General features: G+C 40.5%; 1 protein-coding gene across 2 annotated transcripts in view; it reads left to right on the top strand.

Annotated features, from left to right (window-relative positions):
• The first annotated feature begins 284 nt into the window (after positions 1 to 284).
• Positions 285 to 21,843, top strand: part of DAPP1 (dual adaptor of phosphotyrosine and 3-phosphoinositides 1) — a 49,306-nt gene continuing 27,747 nt past the window's right edge. The window contains exons 1-3 of one of the 2 annotated variants that reach the window (XM_037020082.2): positions 285 to 505; positions 16,048 to 16,170; positions 20,090 to 20,223. In XM_037020082.2, coding sequence (XP_036875977.1) covers positions 405 to 505; positions 16,048 to 16,170; positions 20,090 to 20,223 — 358 coding nt within the window. In that variant the 5' untranslated portion in view covers positions 285 to 404. The remainder of the gene's footprint in view (positions 506 to 16,047; positions 16,171 to 20,089; positions 20,224 to 21,843) is intronic. The other variant, XM_037020084.2, reaches the window with a different exon arrangement.

Genomic DNA, 21,843 nt, shown 5'->3' with positions numbered 1-21,843 from the left:
GGGTGAGGCAGAAGGTGGGGTGCTTGCACCCTCCTATACAAAGTGGAGGCACTAAGGAGAAACTGCAGCCCCACGAGAAGAGTTTGAATTAATAGTCCATCCCAGTTGGAGTGGTTTCATCTTTATCTCCTTTGATAGAAATTGTGATGCAGTGTGGCTGACCTGGGAGGCAGCTCCCTACATGTGCATGTTTCCTGGCTGACACACACTCCAGCCAGTGCCTGAGGGCCAGGGTGGTGAGTGTCAGTGGGAGGGGTCACCAGGTTTCACTTCCTTGCTGGTTGAAGACTCACAGCCACAGCCGGCTTCTCTCTCAGAGGAGAGTGTGAGGAGCAGGAAGCCCTTTTCTCTCTGCCTCCTCCCCACAGCACCTGGCAGGGGCTTAGCAGACTTGAGGAGCGCGAATGGGCAGAGCAGAATCTGTGGAAGGGAAGATGAGAGCCCAAGATCCTTCAGATCTGTGGAGCAGATCAGATGGAGAAACTGAACCACTCCAGGATTTGGGGTAAGAGAGCCGATACCCTTTTCAAAGTGCTTGTTGGGTGAACATCGGCTCCCCGCGCCACCCCAGTGCTCACTCTGCCGAGTGATTTATCTTTAGTCCTCTGCCACCCCGATCTTCTATCCTTTCCACTTTACTCATGTCTGTTAGTTATCTTCCTGCTTGGGGCCAACTGCATTGTTGTACAAGCATATATTATTTTTCCAGATGTGAAAACAGGTAGGTGGAGAAAATAGGACACAAATCAAATGCTGGACATGCTTTGAGATTAAGACTATACATGAGTTGTGTTGCTTAATATTGATCTGGTTTATAAATAAATGTGCTTTTAAAAAGTTTCGAGCCCTAAGCTACTGACAGTAAGAGAGCAGCACTGCTGGTAAGACAAACAGAAACCCACTCTATTGTATGGAAGAGGAACTTTTTCAAAAGAGAAAAAATGAGGAAGTGCCTTGCAGTAATGTCCGTATGTATTTCTTTCTCCTGAAACTGCCTGTGTGAGCTCTTGCAGGTATGCACGTATGCAGGACAAGTTTGAGCCTTTTAAGTATTAACAAGTCAGGAAGAGGATAAAATTTCTGCCTCAAACAGGGTATAAGTTTAGGTAGGTGGAGTCTTTAAGAAGAGACCAGACAGGACGACTCGTCAGAAGACTCGATGAAAGGAGGGAAGGAGTGGGGGATTTCCTAGAGAAACTGAACCTCTGCCCTAAAGCACCCAGAATATCCCAATGAGACCGGTTTCAACATCTGTGCCTCACCACAGGCAGGACCCGCATCTTCCATCTGAATAACCAGCACGAACCTTCACTATGACCCAGTGACAGAGGAACTGTTATCATCTCCATCTTTCAAAGGAAGAAAATGAATACCGAAGGGTTGAATAACCTGCCTATGTCACACATCAGGAAATGGGAAAGCTGGGATCACAATCCACCAAAGCCCATGTTTTTAACCAGAGAAAAACTGAAATAGGGATGAAGCTCTGCATTAAGACTGCAGAGATTATATCTTTTTGTGTCCTATTACGGTAAAAGTTCTCAGTAAGTACAGTCTTTAGATTTTAAAATTGAGGCCTCAGAATTGAATTCTACCTTCATAAGGTAAATCAGATACAACAGCTATAATTTTCTATAAAGTAAACTCCTTTATCAGGAATTCAGAGTTCCAGGGTATCACTTCTAGATTGAATCCCCAGAGGGAAAAGGTGGAATGCCCCTGAGCATCCAGAATGGGTGTCACAAAGCCCAGGCACTACTGCTGAACCCTTGGGCTCTCACTTTGAGCCTTATTAAATTATTAAACTAAAATTCTTTATATGCTTATCAATATTCCTAGTCCACTATTGGTAAGAAGCCCCAAAGAAGGGAAATGACAAAGGAGCTGTTCAACTCTGGTCCTTTCATTAAATAACCCTAAGGCTGCGCCGTGTTGGCGCTCACTGGACCGACCGGCTGAGCTAGAGGTGCCTTCTCTCCACCACAGTCCAGGGCAGGGAGAGACACACACAACCCGCCAGGAGAGCACCACTGTGTCTTCCCTCCGTGTGCAAACAACTAGAAACACCCCTGCGTGGTATGTTTAATGTCCAGACTTCTCTATTTCAGGTATAGAAATGTGTTAAACATTTGAAGATGGTTTGTAATGACAGGCAAGCTGCATTTATCTGGGCAAATTGCTCCATGTAGTTGTGGTTCTCAAACTTGGCTGTGCCCTAGAATCACCCAAGGAGTTTTAAGAAATCCCCTCCCAGGCCCTATGCCAGACAATGACCTTAGGATCTTAAGGGGTGAGCACTTCCTTTTTAAACTGTCTAAGTGATTCCAGAGTGAGGTCCTGGTTAACAGTCACTGCCCAGAATACAAATCCATCAGAAGAGCTGAATAAATGTAGTTTTATTTTTCATTTGTTGGGCATACATACTTGAGTCTTAAAGCCTCTAATAAATGTAGATGTTTGTTGGTTTCGAAGCCTTGTGTTTCACAGGTTTATTGAGGTCTATTTTGCACATTGTAAAACTCACCATTTTCAAATACACAGTCCAGTAATTTTTAGTGACTTTGAAGAGTGGTACAATCATCACCATAAATCAACCTCAGAATATTTTCATGCCCTGGATAAGAACCCTCAGGAGCGTGGTTTATTAAATACCCTCAGTGGTGTGCTGATAAACCTCCTGGGTGAGAGGCAGCCCTGACTTCTTTAGTCCACCTATTTCACTGCTGTGGACACTCCTACCACAGGCAATTTCAAGCTGCCAAGGGTTTAACCAGCTTGGAAAATTCCTGAAAATTTAATAATGAACCTGAGCCAGTACTTGTTCCTCCAGGACATCACTGATATACCTTATATATACGTATAAAATAATGTCTAAGAAAGGTCATAATATCTGAGAAAACTTGAAAATGACCTACGGCTCCTGGAAGAATTTTGAATACACATGAAACTCTATGTTACTGGTTGCCTATGATCTGTACCAAAGCTTCTAATTAATTTGGTTTTAAAAAGCACCATAAAAACAAAATGATATAATGTAGTTGATAGACAAAAGGTGACTAATTTTAGTGGCTTAATTTTTTAGTTATTTTTAATATGTTATTTGACTAGTTAGGTAGATTCTTATGTTTTTTATTTTTGATAGATACAAACACATAATGTGGTGGTTAAATTAGACAGACCCCATCCATCTTTGTTCTTTAGTCCTTAGTTTTCTTCAGGCTCTGGAATATGTAAGCTCTGAAAATTAAACCCTGACCCAGGTTATTAAATCCATAACTTGCCTTTCAGGGACGCACATGACTTGTAGAGAGTACAGGTTTATTCTTTTCCAAAGTGTCGAAATCAAGCAACTCAGATACATTTCTGTGTGTCATTTATAGAGTATCAGTCTAAAAATATTTCTCTCTCATCCTAAATGTATTAATCTGTCCAAAGCAAAGGAGAAATAAACCCATCTGCAATCAGTGCTCAGCTTTGATTCTACTTGGGTGCATGGGACTGGGGGAGGGGGCTGGCAGTGAGGGAGGATAGGTGTGGAGAATGAGAACGGTGGGTGGGTGAGAAGCAGGAGGTGGGCTGGGGACAGTCAGGCTGTTGGTGTCGCTTCCAAAATGAAGCAATGGGGAAATGAAACAAGTAATGGATATGGAGACATCACCTAAGTAACAAACTAGTATAGAATTGCTAGTCAATTAATAATTTAAAATTCCAGCAATTTTTTGGATTATAACAAAAGGTCTTAACAAGACAATGTAGGAACAGTATAATTGTATAGTTGCTAAACGTATAAAGTTTATAAAGGTTTATGCTTTCAGCAACTAAATAACGATTGATGCAAAAAGGATACTATAAACTAAAAATATTTTAAGGTGTTTCTAAATTAAATATTCAGAGTTATACATGCTAGTCAGACAAATTCCTTCAAGTGAGGAACCTATTAAATATTCCTTTTTTCCAATATATTCTCCCAAATCTTAAATTTTATAATAAAGTGTCAGTGTTGGCTGTGTTGGCTAGAGTCAACTAAATTTCTAAAGCCAGAGTCAAACTAGATTCTAAATTCTGGATATTTAAATAAGTAAATAAATAAGCCTCTCTAATAACTCTACCCCTTCACATATAAGAGAAGGTTGGACTAGGTCAGGAATCAGCAAGGTTTTTTTGTGAAGAGCCAGGTAATAAATATTTAGGCTTTTCAGGCTTTATGATTTCTGCTGTAACTACATTGTCATGGGAAAACAGCCACAGATAACCCAGAAATAAATGACCGTGACGGTGTTTGAACAAAATGTTGTTTTGGGACAATGAAACTTGAATTTCATAATTTTCATAAAATATTCTTTTTTTTCCCCAACCATTTAACAATATAAATCCATCCTTGGCTCTCAGTCCATACAAAAATATGTACCCTGGCAAAAATTGTCCCTGAGGTGGTGATTTGCTGACCCAGGGAATAAATGTTAATAACCAAAATGAGTTCTTATATGAGGCAAGCATTTTGTATGTGTTAGCTCTGGTCTTCAAAAGGTATCATCATTCCAATTTTACCTACGAGGAGGCTCATTAGCAGGGAAATCAGGTTGTCTGATGTCCCAGAGAATCTGGGTCCAAAGCCCATGCTCATTCCACCGAACCAGGTTGCTTTCCTGTTGTGATGGTCATTCACAGACCACCTATTAAGTGCCAGCACCCTGCTGTTTACATCATTACATCATGAAGTCTTCACAATAACACTTTCAATATGGTATGATTATACTCGTTTCACAGATATGAGGGTGACTTCAAATAAATTAACTGTCCCAGTCACAAACATCCTAAGTTTAGCTCATAGTGGTACAGCCAGGAGACATGCTTAGCAGTTTACTCCAAAGTTGATCAAAGAAAATATACATTAGAATAATGGTAATTGGTAATTATGGTGTGTTCACCACGTACCAGGCACTATTTTAGGCCCTTTGCATATCTGACTTACTGAACTTCACAAATCATTGTGAGGTAGACACTATCATGAACTGATCCCCATTTACAAATGAGAAAAGTGAAGGGCAGAGCCCATGCCCAAGGTTCCATGCTCATAAACCTTCAAATCCAGGAGGTTTGCTCCCACATGCTTGTCCACTACTGATACAGCTTCCTAATCTCCATCAAACTTCTCTTTTATTATTATATTAACACTATTTATTAATGTTAGTGTAAACTAAGAAAGAGAAAGAAAGCTTTGTGATACCATGACTGGTGCATTTTACCTGGCAAGGTAAATGTCACAAATGTCTTCCGATTTGTTTTATTTGGCTTTATCACTATACGTTTCTAAAGTTGCTTGTGTTTCATGTTATTCCTTGCCAGGTGAAGGAATAAGAGATTATTCTTTCACATTCTTCACATAATACACATGCACATGAACACAGAGCCAGGCCAATATCCTAATTAGTCAGAACTTCATTGAATTTGGTGTAGATTCCATTTTGGTGGGGGCAGACAAGTTGAATAGGCTAAGGAAAGTGTAGTAAAGTCAAAGCTGTAAAGAGCTTGTTTACAGCACTGTGATACCAAGTGGAGCAATAAAGCTTGTTCCTCTTCTGGGCCCAATTCTGTAATCTTGGATTCAAAAAACGGAAGGTGATTTTCTTGTAGCTGTATGAGAGTGTGCAATTAGTATACAGTTTGATCTCTCCTTGACTCAAGTGAAATTCCTTTTTCCGTTGTGTTTTCTGCTCATCTGTGGGTGATGGTGACTTCCTTCGACTTGTGGAAATCTGTCCACACAGGTGCTCCATTGAGTGGGGCCACTTGGTTTCACTCATTCACTTTTCCATTCATTCATAGATCCATCTGTTGAATGTCATTATGCAAGGTAGCAGGGTGGGGGGGATACTGAAGTTAAGTGGAAGGTTGTCCCCTTGAAGAGTGTTCCGGGTAAAGGACAGAGAATGCACATGCACATACAGTTAGGATGCAGGGGAGAGAGGGCTGAGGGCCAGAACAGTGTCCAGATAAAGCAGATGACAGGAAGAAAGGTGTTTACTGGACATGGAGAACACTGGATGTGAAACTGATAAGATTTTTGTCAGTCGAGGTCAGAAGACATTTTCTAGTGTCTTGAGTAAAGGAGTAAAAGTGGCAAAACACATGAGAATTTAGAAAATAAAAAGCTCCCCAGACTCTGACCCTCCCAGTCCCCAGGTCCCAGCAGTTAATGAGTGTTCATTCAGTTGGTTTGGGTCTCTGCCTCTCAGGGACAGAAGCCAGCAATTCCAATTAGCTAAGCACAGTCACATCCAAATGAGAATGCATTCTACTGCTTTTGTGTAGGTTTTCAAATGGCATCAAAGAAAGTTTGAAAACTGTAATGTCACAAATGTCTTCTAATTTGTTTCTTTTTTTTATGATTATTCGTTTGATTTTTATACTTGATTTATATGTGAATCCCACATTTCTGCCTTATTATTATTATTATTATTATTATTTTTAATAAAATGCTGAAGTGGTAGGTAGATGCAAGATAAAGGTAGAAAACATAGTTTAGTGCTGTAAGAGGGCAAATGTAGATGATCAGGTCTGTGCCTATAGACTAAGTATTAATCCAAGCTAGACAAGGGCAACAAAACATCCACGGATGCAGAAGATTTTTCTCAAAACAGGCGTGGGGGAGGTTCCAATTTGTTTTAGTTGGCTTTATCACTATACGTTTCTAAAGTTGCTTGTTATTCCTTGCCAGGTTTGGACTTCACTACCAATAGAGTCTATATTTTGGTTTGATTTCCCAGTTAACAGAACCGTTTTGTAGATGCCAAGCCTAAGGCACTAAGAGGTTTAGCTACCTGCCTTTGGCTGAGCACAGTGAACGCCTGCTGACAGTGAGCTCCTTAGGAGCAGGGTTGTGGGTTATCCATCTTTGCTCCATCCTAACCCACCACTCGGCAAAGAGCAAATATCCCAATGTTTGACTTGCCCCCAGTTCAGTCAAAACCAAGACCGGAAGTTGAGTTCCCTGTGTTCAGCCCTCTCTCAGACCAACAATGATGATGGATTTTCTTGTAGTACCCCCAGACTCACTCAAAAGTTTTGCATCCAAAAGTTTTTGCTGGTGGTTAGAGGCATCATCTGAATCCTGGAAAAGGGAGGAGATAGCTAAGGAAACAAGATCTGTCTGTATTTATTTCATCCCCCAAAGTTTGGGCTCTTCCCTATAAATGTAGCTTGCCAAAAGTGGTCCTCTGCATCTCCTGTGCCAGCCCACAAAGGCAACTACAGTCCCTAGACAATTCCTGGAAGCAGCACTTCATGAGGTGTCTGCTGCAAAAGCAGTGAGGGCAGAGCCGAGCTTCCTTCCAGTCAGAGATGAGCCCTCCTGAGAAGGCTGTTCCAGGACTCTTCTGTTCTTACCCATGAAATAGTTTTACTAGTCGTCTCTGAGCTTTGGCTCCCAGCCCAAATCAAACATCCCCTGAGCCTCAGCCTCTGGGGAGCAGTGATGCCCTTTCGGTCTTGCAGCCATTCCCGCTACCTGACCAGGGACTGGACAGAGGACCTCTGCTTCTGCGACCCTGTCCCCCAGCCAGCGGCTCTGCCCTTCTGGTCTCTCTGAGCCTTTAACCTCCCTGGGTGTGTTGATCTTCCTGAGTCAGGCTCTGAGGGTCCGTGTCCTCCTCTCTCTTTGGTCTCTCTGCCCTGTCTCCTGAATCTCCCTGACAGCCTGTGTCTGTGTTCCCTAAGTCACCATGTGCTTCTGAGCTTCTGCCTGTGTGAGCCATGTGCCTTTCTCTCTCTCCAAGTTTTACATCTCCCTCTTCCTTTCTCTGTCTACTGCACTTACCTTTCACGTCTCTGACTCTTGGTGCTGATGTATGTCTCTAAAATATGAGTCTCTGTCTCTCTGTGTTTCTCTCTCTCAGAAGTTCTTGTCTCATTTCTCAGACTCCTTCAAGAATAGCTTTATCCTGGTCTCCAAATCCCACAGAATTCTCTTTTTTCCTTTTAGCCCTGTTTTCCTTTAGCTGAGCCTTGACTCCTACAAAAAAAACCGTGGAGCTCACTTCTAGTTCATTGTTTGACCAGAAACTCACATACTCTGCCTTGTTCATCATTAGGGTCTCAGGGATGTTTCCTAAAGCCTGGGGCAGCTGGCCTCACCATTTAGCTGTGGGCATTTAAAATGGCAATATGGGAAGCCACACAAGCTGATTCCATCACAGAAAGCATCTCATTGGAAAGGCTGTGGTGAACCCTTCCTATGAGCCTTTCCTTCGCCTCCCCTGTGCATCATGCTATGCCTTTCTGAGGCCTCATTAGAATTCGCAATCTTTGCAAAGCCTCTGCTTGGTTCTTTCTACTTGGATAGAGTCCATCACTATGATCAATGGGAAAATAAGCTCACATTTGTGGATATGGGACCTAACATGCTGATATAGACAGCACCATCTTGTCTTAGACATTGTCACAGCCAGACTGTACTACAAATTGCAGCACTGATAGCTCTTGAGCTAACGAAGCATTTCCTTTTCCTACACCTGTGATTTCAGATAGCATAGAGACTAAGAGCTTTACTTTTCACAAAATCAGAGTATCTAGCACGAACCCTCTGCTCCAGTGAATACAAAGGAAATCAATAGCCAAGCAATCCTACAGAATAACTCAAATGCTAAGGACTGATTAAGTCAAGCTAAGATTGCTTACAATGGGATTGCACAGTAGATTCATCTTACATTTCCTCACCATTGTGTTCAGAAGGATTCTGATGCCAGGTATTGTCTGAACAAGAAAAAAGACAGATGAATCAGCTATGCCATCCATGGCCTTAAAAAATAGGAGTGGCATTCTCCTTCACACATCTGCCATCCTTGGTCTAGAGAATTCAGGGAGTGTGTCAGTGTCATTCAAAAGTGAAAGTAATTTTGAAAATGAAGAGAAAAGAAAAAGTTCTCTAAAGAAGAGATCTTTTGTTGGCTGTTCAACTCCAGGGTCTCTTAGCTGCTTTCATATAATCAGGGGGAGTTTCTTTTCTTGCTTTGGGTTGAAATATATGTCCTCTTTATAACTGATGAGACAGAATCTAGGTTCTGTGCCACTTCTATTTGCTAGAAGGGGAAGAATATGTCATTAAATGTATGAATAATTTACAGACATGGGTTACTAAGAAATTTCCCTCCAGGAGATATATAATCTAAATGAATGCATGGCTCATGTTTTAACATGCAAGATTGCTTTCTGTGTCTGCTTGTTCTTCCAGCATTATATTTTTATTACTTCTTAATGTGAACCCTCCATTCCAGCCAGGCACCCTGTCTCCTGTGTATGCCATGCACATGCAGCCTCAGTGCCCGGCTCATGCCGATGCTCCTGTGGGAACGCCCTTTTCTCTCACAACCTAATGAAACCTATTTATTCTTCAGGCTCTAACTCATGATCTTCCTCTTTCATGAAGCTTTTCCTGATCATTCCAGCCCACCTTCCACCCCCAAGAGCTCCCCTTGCTATATAATTTACTGTCCATATCACTAAGATGGCAGCTATTGGGGAATTTTCCTGATGATATAAGCCTGCAAATCCTTCTTTTTTCCTCCCCATTATATTGTAAAGCCACTTGGTACTTTCTTTGCCCTCTTTGCCCTCCTCTTCAGATACCAAACACTGTGAACTCATGCCATCAAGGTTACTGAAATGAATGAATGTTTTAGGATCATGAGTCCTTTACCTCTGTGCTTCTCAAACTCTAAACTGTGTATCATTCATGTTGATCTCTTGATAAATACAAATTGTAACTCAACAGGTGGAGGGGGGCCCGAGAATGTGCATTTCTAACAAGATCCCAGGGCACTGAATAGCAAGGCTTTGCCTTATCTTTCAGACACCAGGTGTAACCCACTAGTGTTCTTAAAGTCAAGTTAGTGGATCACAATAAACATTTGTTAAAAAGAAATAGAAGAGAAAATAAAATAGTAAATAACAGATGAAAGAATAGTGTGGTTTCCTATATTTCTTTATTGTTCAGCCTTATTGGCAATGAAGTTTTGTTTTTTTTCATATGTTTAGAATATATATGTATATATAAGGATAAGGAGGGAATACAAAATGTATTTTATGGCCAATTCAAAAGTTTGAAAGCCTCTCCTTTAAAGGACAGGGAAAAATGAGATATAAGTTTATATCAGCAAATTATGACAATAAAATTCAATGAGATAAGAAATTATGAAGGCCCCAGTATGCTGGGGCAATTCTGCAGAAGGTTCTAGCACATAAAGGCACTGGAGTGAGAGAAGAGGCTGAACTGAGGACCAGCTTTCTGGATCTAGCTTGTCAGCTTTCTCTGTGGGTTGCACTTATTTCCTGTACCTTACTGAGAGACAACTGAAAATTCTTCAGTGATTGGGTGTTTCCAAATTTGTTATTGTATCATGGAAGGGATAACACCACTGTTTCTTTCAAGGTCAAGTGCTGTTTTTGGTAATCTCATAACCCAGTATAAATACTCTTTTGAAACTTGAAGTCTCTACTCTGGTTCCTCTATTAGCTTTAAGGCATAATTATGGTGATGTCTGGGCCTTGAGGGGAAAAAGAGAAGGTAACATTGCTTTGAATGTACTGTTATAAATAGGAGTTCCTTGCTCCTTTTTACTTCTTCAGGGAAAATGAGAACAAAATTGTCTTTTTTTAGTTACAGGAAAATGAACCTTATTCCAAGGTATTCCCACATAGTATGTTGGCGTATTCATACTATGTTGTATAATTAGCAAATCTGGCATCTTGTTCTGTTCTGCAAGAGTTAATGAATCATATAAAAAGTTAAAAGAGGGCAGTGTTCCTCCATGTGAAAATAAGAGGGTTTTCTCACTAAGTAGTATTATTAGTCACGCTGACAGACAAGAGAACTGAGGTAGCAACTTGTGTGGGGTCACACAGCAAAGAAGTGAGCAGTAGGAGCAGGTGGGCTAGCCGGGGAAATGGCCGGAGAGAGAGGCAGAGTCTCTCCGCACCGAATTCTCACTGATGTGACATAGGTGTTTGTGAACAAAGTGAGCTGCTTATTAGCATTTATTTTCTCTTGGCATTTCCCGGAAATAACAGATTTCTTATTACTTTGAATTCTAAAAGCATTGCCCTCCTAATGCAGCTGTGAGAGACATGACAGCAGCAGAGGAAAATGACTTATTGGGAGTTTGACTCAACAGCAGGTTCATGTGACTCAGCAGGTGATGTAACTGTCAAGAACCTAACACAACCTTGGGCGGCCTTCATGTGTACCCAGGAGCCAGAACGAGGGGGATCCTGGGAAGTTTTATTTCACATGTCAGATCTTATCTTTAAGAAAGATTTAAACATTTTGGAAGGTACTCAGAGGAGATAAGTTCCCTGGGTGGTAAAGGAGCCAAGAGCCTGTCATAAAAGAGATGTTGAAGATGATGGAGAGAGGAAAGAGTACTTTTTAAATGCTTTTAATTATTTATTTGAAGTATCATCTATATAACTCCAAGAAGTAGCACTGGGACCAACTGTTGAGAGGTATACAGCAGAAAGGTTACAGTTTTCTGTCCATCAAACATGGAAGTATGGAATGAGCTCGCCTACGAAGCAGTGAGTTCCCTGTCATTAGCAATATGCAGGCAAAGAGTGGAGAGGAGTCCTGTTCGGGTTTAGACTTCATTCTCCCACTGTAAAAAATTAAAGATTTCTAAACTAAGCTGATGGTTGTGATGCGGGATTATATGTGGCTTTGTTTTTACTAAGTCAAACATTAATAATTGTTTAATTAAAAAAAATAAAAGCATATATCTTTTATAATCTCCATGTAGGTAATAAATGTCATCAACCCACAGAATATTTATGATCACCCTGTAATTAGTGAAAATATTTTTCTCAGTTTTGTGATGTGATATTTGTTAGCTTTTCCAATTTGTAATTTTTGTGATTTCACATTCTAAATAGTTATTCTTTTCTTACTTTTTGTAAATTTATATTAATTTTCTTAAAGAGACTTCCAAATTTTGCAAGCTGCAGGTCCCCTTAAAATCTGACTTTCTCCTAATAATCAGAGTAACAAAATGAAAAAATTTTACAACACAGTTCCGGTCACAGGACCTTTAGGCCCATGTGATTGGGACTCTGTAATGAGCTACTGCATATGCACATTAAGCCGTAAGAAGAGCCATCAGCCAAGGAACTGTCATACCCAGTGCTGCATATAACGCAGCCCTGATCTTCCCCAGCTTCACCCTCCCAGTCACCCTGAATAACTCACGCCATGTGCAGTGCTCTAACCCTACACACACCTGCCATTCTCTTGCTTCTCTGCCTTCATTCCTGTCATTCCCTCCCAAGGACTACCTCCCAGAAAGCTTGCCCCTCTAAACCCCACCAGACTTAACAGAGAAAAAGCCTCCTCCCTCCCTGTCTGTCTGTCTCTCTCTGTCTACCCAATGCTAGGTCTAGGTCAGTTGCAGTGTTCAATAAACAGTAGCTGAATAAGTGAAAGAGAAGATTTGAAATAAGTGAAAGGGTTATCTCTGGAGGTCACATTAAGGAGGAAAGTAGCTCTTTTGTTTTTTTCAAATTTTAGTTACCAGTTCATATAAGAATCTGTTATTTTTTCATAAGAACAAGCTAATTAGGAAAATCTGAGCTAGCTTAAATCTTAACACCTTCAATCCTGATTCCTTTCCTTAAGGAAACCATGCTTATGAATTTGGGCTGTATTTTTTTTCAGACTTTCATTTTATGCTTTTACATAGCTTCATATGTAAATGTGTGTGCTGTTTGGAGGGAGGGCAACATTTTTTAAAACTAAGTGATATCATGCTGTACCTGCCACTAGTTCCTCTGACTTAACAGTCTGTTTTGGGATCTATCAATTTTGATGTGGTGTACACAAACATCCTCAGGGTTTCTTGGTGGGGGTGCGATTGACTGAGCGGGCAATTCTCAGCTGTCAGGATCGCATCCCTCTTGTCATATGTTAAGCATTCCTGGCACCCCCTCCTGAAATGCTGTCAGCACCCAACATCCTGTCCTTATCATTAAGGAATTAAGAATGCTCTCACTTCTTTTCAAACATTTTTGGTCCAGTTTTTACATAATCTCATCCTATGAGCACTCAATTTATCATCTCTCTATTGGTGGCTATTTAGGATGCCTCTAAATTTTTACCCTCACAAAAAGTCTGTAGTAAACACCTTTGTTCATATTTCTTTCTGTTTCTGTGTGTTTCACTAGGCAGACACAAGAAGTGGAACTGCTGGTCACATGTGCGTGCTCAGTTACATCAGGTGTGCTAAATTCCCCTCCAATGTACACCCCTATTAACAGAGGGTGACAGTATTTATAGCCCCCAAATATGTAAAAAGTGTATTCTCCAATGCTTAATACTGCTTAACTCTTCAGTATTAGCCATTCTGGTGGATAAAGAACATATCACATTGTTGTTTTAATTTTCATTTTTCTGATTGGCTGTGAGACTATACTATTGGTGGTGAGACTAAATACATGTTTCCTCTTCTGTGAAAGACTTTAACTTTCTCTTCTGTATGCACATATACTTTAATTTTCGGTATATATGCTTTAGAATCAGAAAAAATAACACACTTTAAATATAATGTCCGTGTCCTTCTAGGCCTCCTGAGGTGTTGGCCTCTGTAGTAGCGGTGTTGAGCTTTCTTCCTGGAACCTTGTTTGCATACTTCACTCTCCTGTGTAGAGTTTGCAAAACACTTGTCTTATCCTCCTGAACGGTTTCTGGAAGTGCAGCCTGGGGCTTTTCCATGTGTGTTCCCTTTGGCCTGCCTCGTACACTGCTTACACAATGCTCTGGCAGATTTGAAGCTTAATAAATAAAGGTTTATGAAGCTGAATGGTCAGCAGTAAAGAAGGTTGATTATGGAAAAATCACTAACTTCACTTTATTTTCAACCATTAGCTCTTTATGGACACAATCTTGAACCATCCTTAATGAAGGTGGGCATATTCCTGCAAAGGCTGTATTGGGTTATTTGGACCTGCAGTTACTTCTCTGGAAGATATGCTCACCAAAGTTTTCTAGAAAAGAAATGCTTAACTCAATTAAAAAAGGAAGTTCAAGTATTTGTGGTACAGCTATTTGGCTGTTTGGGGAATGAGGATCTTCATTGCTCCACAAACATCACCAAGTGTGGGCAGCTGCCTGGCAGGCTTTGTCTTAGGTTTGTCCAGGCCCAGGACCCCATCAAACCCAAGAGAGAGCAACGTTGACTCAACCAAGCTGCCATCTCGAATTAACACTGACTGAGATGTTCCAATTGGAGCACAGTATGGTTCTTCTTGCTTTATACTGAAGCATTCATTATTGATTAATTAAATATAGTTTATAAAAGATTACCATAAAAAGTTCCTAGTAAAAACTGCCATCAAACTATAATTATCAGAAGAATTGTATAAATGCTTTAAACACAGACTTTAGATCTCATTGAAAAGAAATACAGCTGTTATCTGCAATAAATGGAAAATAATACAAAATTATATTTGAGCAACAAGAAAATCAGACCACAGAAGAAACATCACATAGTATGGCTTTGTGGATCTCAACAGCTTCATAATAACTAATGTGTACTAAGTTCTGCTGTTTGCCAGGCCTGTTTGAATCATTTCAGGTGTGTTAATGTGAATGGTACTCACAACTGGCCCACAGGGTACAGCTATTATAAACCCCATTTTAGAGCTGAGAAAACTGAGGGTCCAGTTGGTAATGCAACTTGTCCAAGGTTGAACAGCTAGTAAGAGAAAGCCCCTGGACAGGGACCCAGACAAACTGACTCTAGGGACCACCGTCTGAATGACCACCCTGAGGTACCTCTGCCAAGTCACTAAAAAGAATGTGACAGATCTGCCGTTAAGGGAAACAGAAGTGTGCCTAGAATGGTCTTATTTCCTCAGAATTAAGAAAGGGCGAGACACACCCAAATGGCTCTAGATTTGTAGGGTATCTCTCAGGAGGAAACACAGGAAAATGGTTAACACCGGTGTTCTCTTGGGAAGGGAACAGGGGGACTAAGGAATAAGGGTGAGAAAAAGCTTTATTTTCACTTCTTTGGAGGTGACTTCTTTGGAACAATTTAGATGTTTTTTCTTGTACCGTAGATATATGCTATCTTTTCTAAAACAAACTTTATTTAGCAGCACACAGATCAATTTGTATCTCCTTGGGACTTCCCCAGCTTTTCAAATATTTGTCCTGCTGAAACAATATTTGATGGGGCTTGCATCTCAGGGTGAGATGCTCTGTGCTCCTTGTGTTCAGCTTCACCTCACTCGTGGCAATGAGCTCTGGTATAATAACTCAGGGGTTTCCCACATGCAAAAGGTGAGACCACACTTGGAAAAGACAGTGAAAGAAAGAGAGAGACCAAAAGAAAGAAAAACTTGGCCAAAGTCTATACTAACTAGTTATTTTTGACTTGGAGTTTAAAAAAGCTTTTTCTGTTTGCAAAGTAATATTGCATGCTGGCTCGCTAGGGCCTGCCCTGACAATGGACTGCAGAATAAGTGGCTACGCAGCAGTCCTGGAGGACAGAAGCCTGCAATCAAGGTGTCTTTGGGGTTGGTTCCTCTCAGGGTTGGGGCTGGGGTAGGGGGATCTTTTCCCCACGCTCTCTGACCTGTAGATGCCTGCCTTCGCGTTCACATGGCGTTCTCCCTGTTTGCAAATCTCTCTCCAAAGGTCCCCTTTTTACAAGAGGACACCAGTCATATTGGATTAGGGCCCATTCTAATGACCTCATTCATTACCACTTGCTAACGCTGACTCCAAATGAGGTCACATTCTCGGGTACCGGGAGTTAGGACTTCAACATGAATTTTCAGGACACAATTCAACCCCTAACACTCTGCTATTAGCTAAGACTCTCTCCTGTCCCCTCCAGCCATGGCCCCCATTTCCTTGTCCTAATGTTTTGACTGAGAGCTTGGTCTCTGGATTATCCATGATGGAGACTGTTGCTGAGGTAATCTCTGAGAGGAAAACCCAGGGAAGGAAGAGACCCCTGTGGTTTGTCCTGAGCGAAAGCACGGCTCTCTCCTCCCCAGGTGGTATCACGGCGACCTCACACGCCACGCGGCCGAGGCCCTTCTCCTCTCAAATGGATGTGACGGCAGCTACCTTCTGAGGGACAGCAATGAAAAGACCGGGCTGTACTCTCTCTCTGTAAGGTAGGATGCTTAAGAACTCTCTGAATTCAACATGATCCCATCTCTTACTTTCATAGGCACTGACTTCATCATCACACTCAAATTGCCAGATAATAAAATTCTTTTGATTCCTGTTAGAACAGCAGGTCCAAGGATTCCAAGCTCAGAATGCTGAGACTATAAAAAGCATTGTTACTCCTTCATTTCCAAGCAAGGAAACAATGTCAGAGCCTAAGGAGACTTTGTGCATTGTTTAATCCAAACCTCTTGCTTGACTGATGAAGAAACTGAAACCTGAAGTGGTAAAGTTTCTTGCACGCAATAAATCACTGATAGAAGTGGTGCCACAGTCCAAGCCCCTGAAACCTAGCCCAGTGCCCTTTTAATATGCCTTGCTTCCTTGGGAAAATCAGAATGATTGGTGGCTGTGCAACTTTTATAATCACAAACTCAAGCAGACAATAATACAAATTTTAATTTGTTCTATAAATGGACTGATGTTCTTTCTCAAGGCTCCATGTCCCCTGAATGTTAAGAAAATTAATCTAGCCCCTACGAGGTACACGCAGCTCTGAACATTGATTGTCCACCTTCCTCCTGGCTGACCTCTCTCAGAGAAATTGACCAGCCATATGAAAATCAGGGATAGCTGGTGGGTCTCAACCAGCATCTGTCACCCAGGCTTCCACGGGCATGTAGCAAGTCTTTTTGGCTTCTTGGGGACTTACCCTTGGCTTAGACTGGAATGTGAGGACTCCCTGAAATTGCCTGGGCCACCCACCCATTAACTTCAAACCATTACTGTTTCATGTCTGTTCTGACAGTGCAGGTTCCCTTCATGTCGCAGTCCCTCGCAATGACCTGGCACAAGAACCTCTCTCTTCTCTTTCCTGTTTCGCATGGTACAGGCCTCCTTGTCGCTAACTCAGCTGCAACAGCTACACTCCCTAAATCTTCTTTTCCATCAGCTTAGCAACAGGGGTTTTCGTTTTGTTTTTAAAGCTCCTCTTTCTCTGACAAGGGGGAAAATTGGCTATAAAATTGTTTCCTTAAACAATTGATGGCAGGCTTCTATTAGCTCAAAAGCCAAGAATTAACACATTCTTTTATCTTCTCTTTGGGCTTGGGGACCATCTGTGTTTTCTCTGCTATATAACAAAATTAACTCAAAACTTAGTGGCTTTATACAACATAAATTGACTATCTCACAGTTTCCGTATGTCAGAGGTCTAAGCTTGATGTGGCTGGATTCTCTGGTCAGGCTCCTACATGCTGAAATCAAGGTGCTGGCCAAGGCTGTGGCTTCTCGGGGGCTGTGTCCTTGTCCTTCGTGCTCTCCTTTCCTCTCCATTCCTTTTCAGTCAATTCCTTGCTGGTGTAGGACTGAGCTCCCCATTTTCCATATAGCTATTGGCCAGGGACCACTCCCAGCTCCTAAGGGCCACCTGCAGTCCCTTACTGGGTGTCCCCCCTCTGCCCCCTGCCCATAGAACAGTTCATGAAATGGAGGTTTGCTTTCTTCTAAGCCAGCCAGAGCATGTCTCTCTGATCTCTTCTGCCACCAGCCAGAAAAAGCTCTGCTTTTACCCAAACTCTCATATGATTAGGTCAGGCCTAGCCTAGTCATCTCCCTATTTTAAGGTAAACTGATTTGGGGCCTTTATTACCTGCAAAATACCTCACAGCAGCATCTACATCAGCATTTTTCTGAATATTTGGTAAAAGGTGTACAGGCTCCAGGGGCTGAGAATCTCAGGGCTGTGTTGGAAGGCTGCCTTACCACACCTTCCATTCCTATGGAAGTCTGTGGTGCTAGTGTGATAGTGCAAACCTACGGGCCTTCTTGAAAGGGAATAGGAAATAAGAGGGTCATAGAGAAGAAAAACATTCATTAACATTTTTCAAATGTTACTCTGCTGTATTTTACTTACAGATTTTCTAAGTAACATTTTACAGAAATTTATTATTTTTTTTTACTTATTTTTATTTATCCATATTATCAAGTCCCCACCCACACCCCAATGCAGTCACTGTCCATCAGTGTAGTAAGATGCCACAGATCCACTATGTGCCTTCTCTGTGCTACACTGTTCTCCCTGTGATCCCCCACACCATGTGTTCTAAACGTAATACCCCTCAATCCCCTTCTCCCTCCCTCCCCACCTGCCCTCCCACACCCCTCCTCTTTGGTAACCAATAGTTCATTCTTGGGGTCGCCGAGTCTGCTGCCATTTTGTTCCTTCAGTTTTGCTTCATTGTTATACTCCACACATGATGGAAATCATTTGGCATTTGTTTTTCCATTTTGGAGAAATTTAATAAAAAATGGAATTCTGTTTGGCTGGAAGCAGGAATTGTGCTTTCTCTGATTGACAGCAAATATTAAAGGCTTATCAAGTAGTTAGGCTGTAGATTCTTTATTGCATGGGTCTCCCAAAATCTCAAACAAACCCATAGTATTATTGGATCAAAGAATGTTAACTTTTCACCTATGTGTGTGTCATCTGAACAAGCAGATCAGAGCTCCTTACAAATAGATGGTATATATATATTATGTCTATATAAAAATTTACATATAAGGTATTAACTTCCATTACAAGCACTTGGAAATGCTTTTTAAAAGAACAACCACCAGCAGAGGTAACAGGAACCACACACCGGTTAAAGAGAATGATTGCTTTTATTCATTCATTCATTCATTCCCTTAATAATAAATACTTAAGAGCATCCACTCTATGCCAACCAGTTTGATAAGGGCAGAAGATTCCAAGACCTTGCCTTCAGCAAGTATAGCCTCACAGGGGCAACACAAGATATACAAATACCTCACTACAAAGGAGAGTTCAGTAATGACATGAAAGAAAGTAAGATAAATACTTGGGCTGCTGAGAAGGGAAAAAACAAGTAACTCGAGCTGTATGTAACATGCAACACTTCACAGAGTAGGTGGTATTTGCACCAACACTTGATCAGAAACAAAGGGGAAGATGTGGCAGATGAAGGAAACTGTATGAGCTGAGGGACAAAGGGGAAACGCCTAGGAGAACTGCAGGTCTGGTCGGACTTGAGGAGAGCAGCAGTTCCCACGGTGTGTTCCCCGGCCAGTAGCAGTACCTGAGAACATGTGAGAAAGGCAAATTCTTGGGTCACACCCTAGACCTACGAATTCATGGGGTAGGGTCCAGAGAAATCTGGATTTTAACAAGTCTTCCAAATGATTCTGATTTCTGATGTATGTTAAAGTTAGCTCCTGCCTTGCATAAAGAGGAGAGGAATAGTGGGATTCAAATTTTAAAAACATCTATATACATAACATTATATATCTAATATATATATATATATTTAGACATATAAAGTTTATATATACATTTATGTATATATAAGTGTGTGTGTGTGTGTGTGTATATATATATATATATATAATTTATTTAATGTTCTGCCTCTTTCCAAGAATGAGGTGGAAAATGAGAAGATAGGAAATTTGATGTTTTAATCAGTAGGCAGTGGAACGGGCATGGGAGGTAAAGGCTGGGGTCATGCAACCAATTAAGCAGAGTTTGTGCTGAGTCCCAGCAGGGAAGGAAGGAGGGCCAAGGACAGAGGAGAATCTGGGAAGAGTGTGACCTGCCATTTCCATTATCTGTTTATTCCCTGCCCTTCTTAAAGTCATGCCCCTCAAGGGGGTTACGTTCAAGGACTCTTTCGGGAAGTTAGAGAATTCACAGAGAGAATTGTCGCTTATCTTCCATGAGAGTGAAAAATTGAGAAGAGCACATTCTACCAAAAGAAGTGAGTATTTAAGAAATCCCAGTGGTTCCAATGACTATGTCATACTTTCCAGTTTTTAGAATGGCTTAATGGTGATGCTAATATCTAGGGTTATATTTCCCTTCAAAACATATTCATTTGTTAAATAATATTAAACTTTTTTTCCTTTCAGAGCCAAAGACTCTGTCAAACACTTCCATGTTGAATATACAGGATATTCATTTAAATTTGGCTTTAATGAATTCTCATCTTTGAAGGATTTTGTCAAGCATTTTGCAAATCAGCCTTTGATTGGAAGCGAAACAGGTAAGTTATGAATAGATAGGTACTTGACTTATGAGAAGTCAGGAAGGAGGAGGGACAATTGAATAGTTGTCACTTCTATTGAATTATGTGCTTATGATATGCAATTGGATATGTCTAGAAACAAATATCTCTGATTACTATCCATATGCTACATTAATAAATTATATATATAATACAAATATATAATATATAATAATAAAATACATAATTTAGTATTCAAGAGAAAACAATCTACTTTGTACAAAGTAGTTTTTTCAAAATGTTATTTAATGGATTGATTAAAAGTACACAATTTCTTTAAAATGGTCTATTCATTTTATAATATATACAGTAAAGAACAAAGGTAAGAACCTTTGATTCCTCATAATTTTAGGTATGGGCAGTTTGCATACTGGGGAGTCCCATAAAAGATCATTTTCGGTATTAATAAAATTCATACCTAAATTTCCACCAAGATCACTGAATATTGAAAATATTGACTGGGAATTACTCTCCTGAGAAATTCTTACATTTCATCATAAAATTTTGTTTCTCTTGTCTTCGTTTCTTATAACTTTTTTCAACTGGACTTAAGTATGGCTGGAAAATTCTAACTTTCTGTTTGAGTAGTTAGAGTCCAACCAGAAAATTTAAGTTAGAGTACAAACGGGAAATTCAATTTAAACAACAAATGAAACAAAGAACGAACACATTATCTTGGTATTCAGATCATCTTGTCTATACTCGCTTGTTTGTCTTGTTTGCTTATTATTTGTCTAGACACTAGTTTGTCTTTACTTAAATAAAGTAAGTGAAAAACAACCACTGTAACTGTGATGTAGAATCACAATTTTATATGTCCTAAATGATAATAATTCTCAGTTAATCAAAAGTTGAGCAATTCCAAGAAACCGTGGCGTAAGAGGAACTCAAGACTTAACATAGCTGGTTACTGTGAAATTGTACATACTCATTTTCTTGGTAAACATGGCCAGTCGGTTTTTTGTTAACTTCACTGTGGTGGGAAGAGATGCCACCATTGGTTTTTCCTTTTCTGCCACTTCTGTGGCCTGGATAGAACATGATATGAATCATACAGCATACATGAAAAGCAGAATGGAAACCACAAAATATTTGCCTTACTTTATACTGACCGTGCAAGGCCTATAATAGAATATTCCAAACTACAAAATTGAAGCTATAATTTCTTTTCTGATGGCAATTCTCCCAACCAGCACTTAAAATTACTTCACCATTTGAACAGCCATAGTTCTTATTTTAAAAAATAAATGGTAGTAAGTATTTATTTTAACTGCTACTTTGGCTTTGGCAAGCATTTCAATTTCTCAAATCCCTTCACTTCATTCTTATTTCCTACTTGACTTGTGTCCAATCCTACACTCAATATTATTCAGTTTGTAATCACTGGCAGTGAAGAAGAGAATTTTGAAGCCAAGGACTTTGTTCTGTCTTCCTTTCTTTTGTCCTTCTCTATGTTTCCCAGTTCCTGGTACAATGCATGGCACTTCAGATAAATGAGCAAATGAATGGATGGATGGATGGATGGATGGATGGATGGATGGATGGATGGATGGATGACTATGAGTAGGAACTCTTTGTAACCTTCAAAGCCATTATAAT

The sequence above is a fragment of the Manis javanica genome, chromosome 5 (assembly GCF_040802235.1).
Source record: "Manis javanica isolate MJ-LG chromosome 5, MJ_LKY, whole genome shotgun sequence".
NCBI classification, from domain to species: Eukaryota; Metazoa; Chordata; class Mammalia; order Pholidota; family Manidae; genus Manis; species Manis javanica.
The sequence above is the reverse complement of the archived record's forward strand: the minus strand, read 5'-3'. Positions and strand labels throughout refer to the sequence as shown.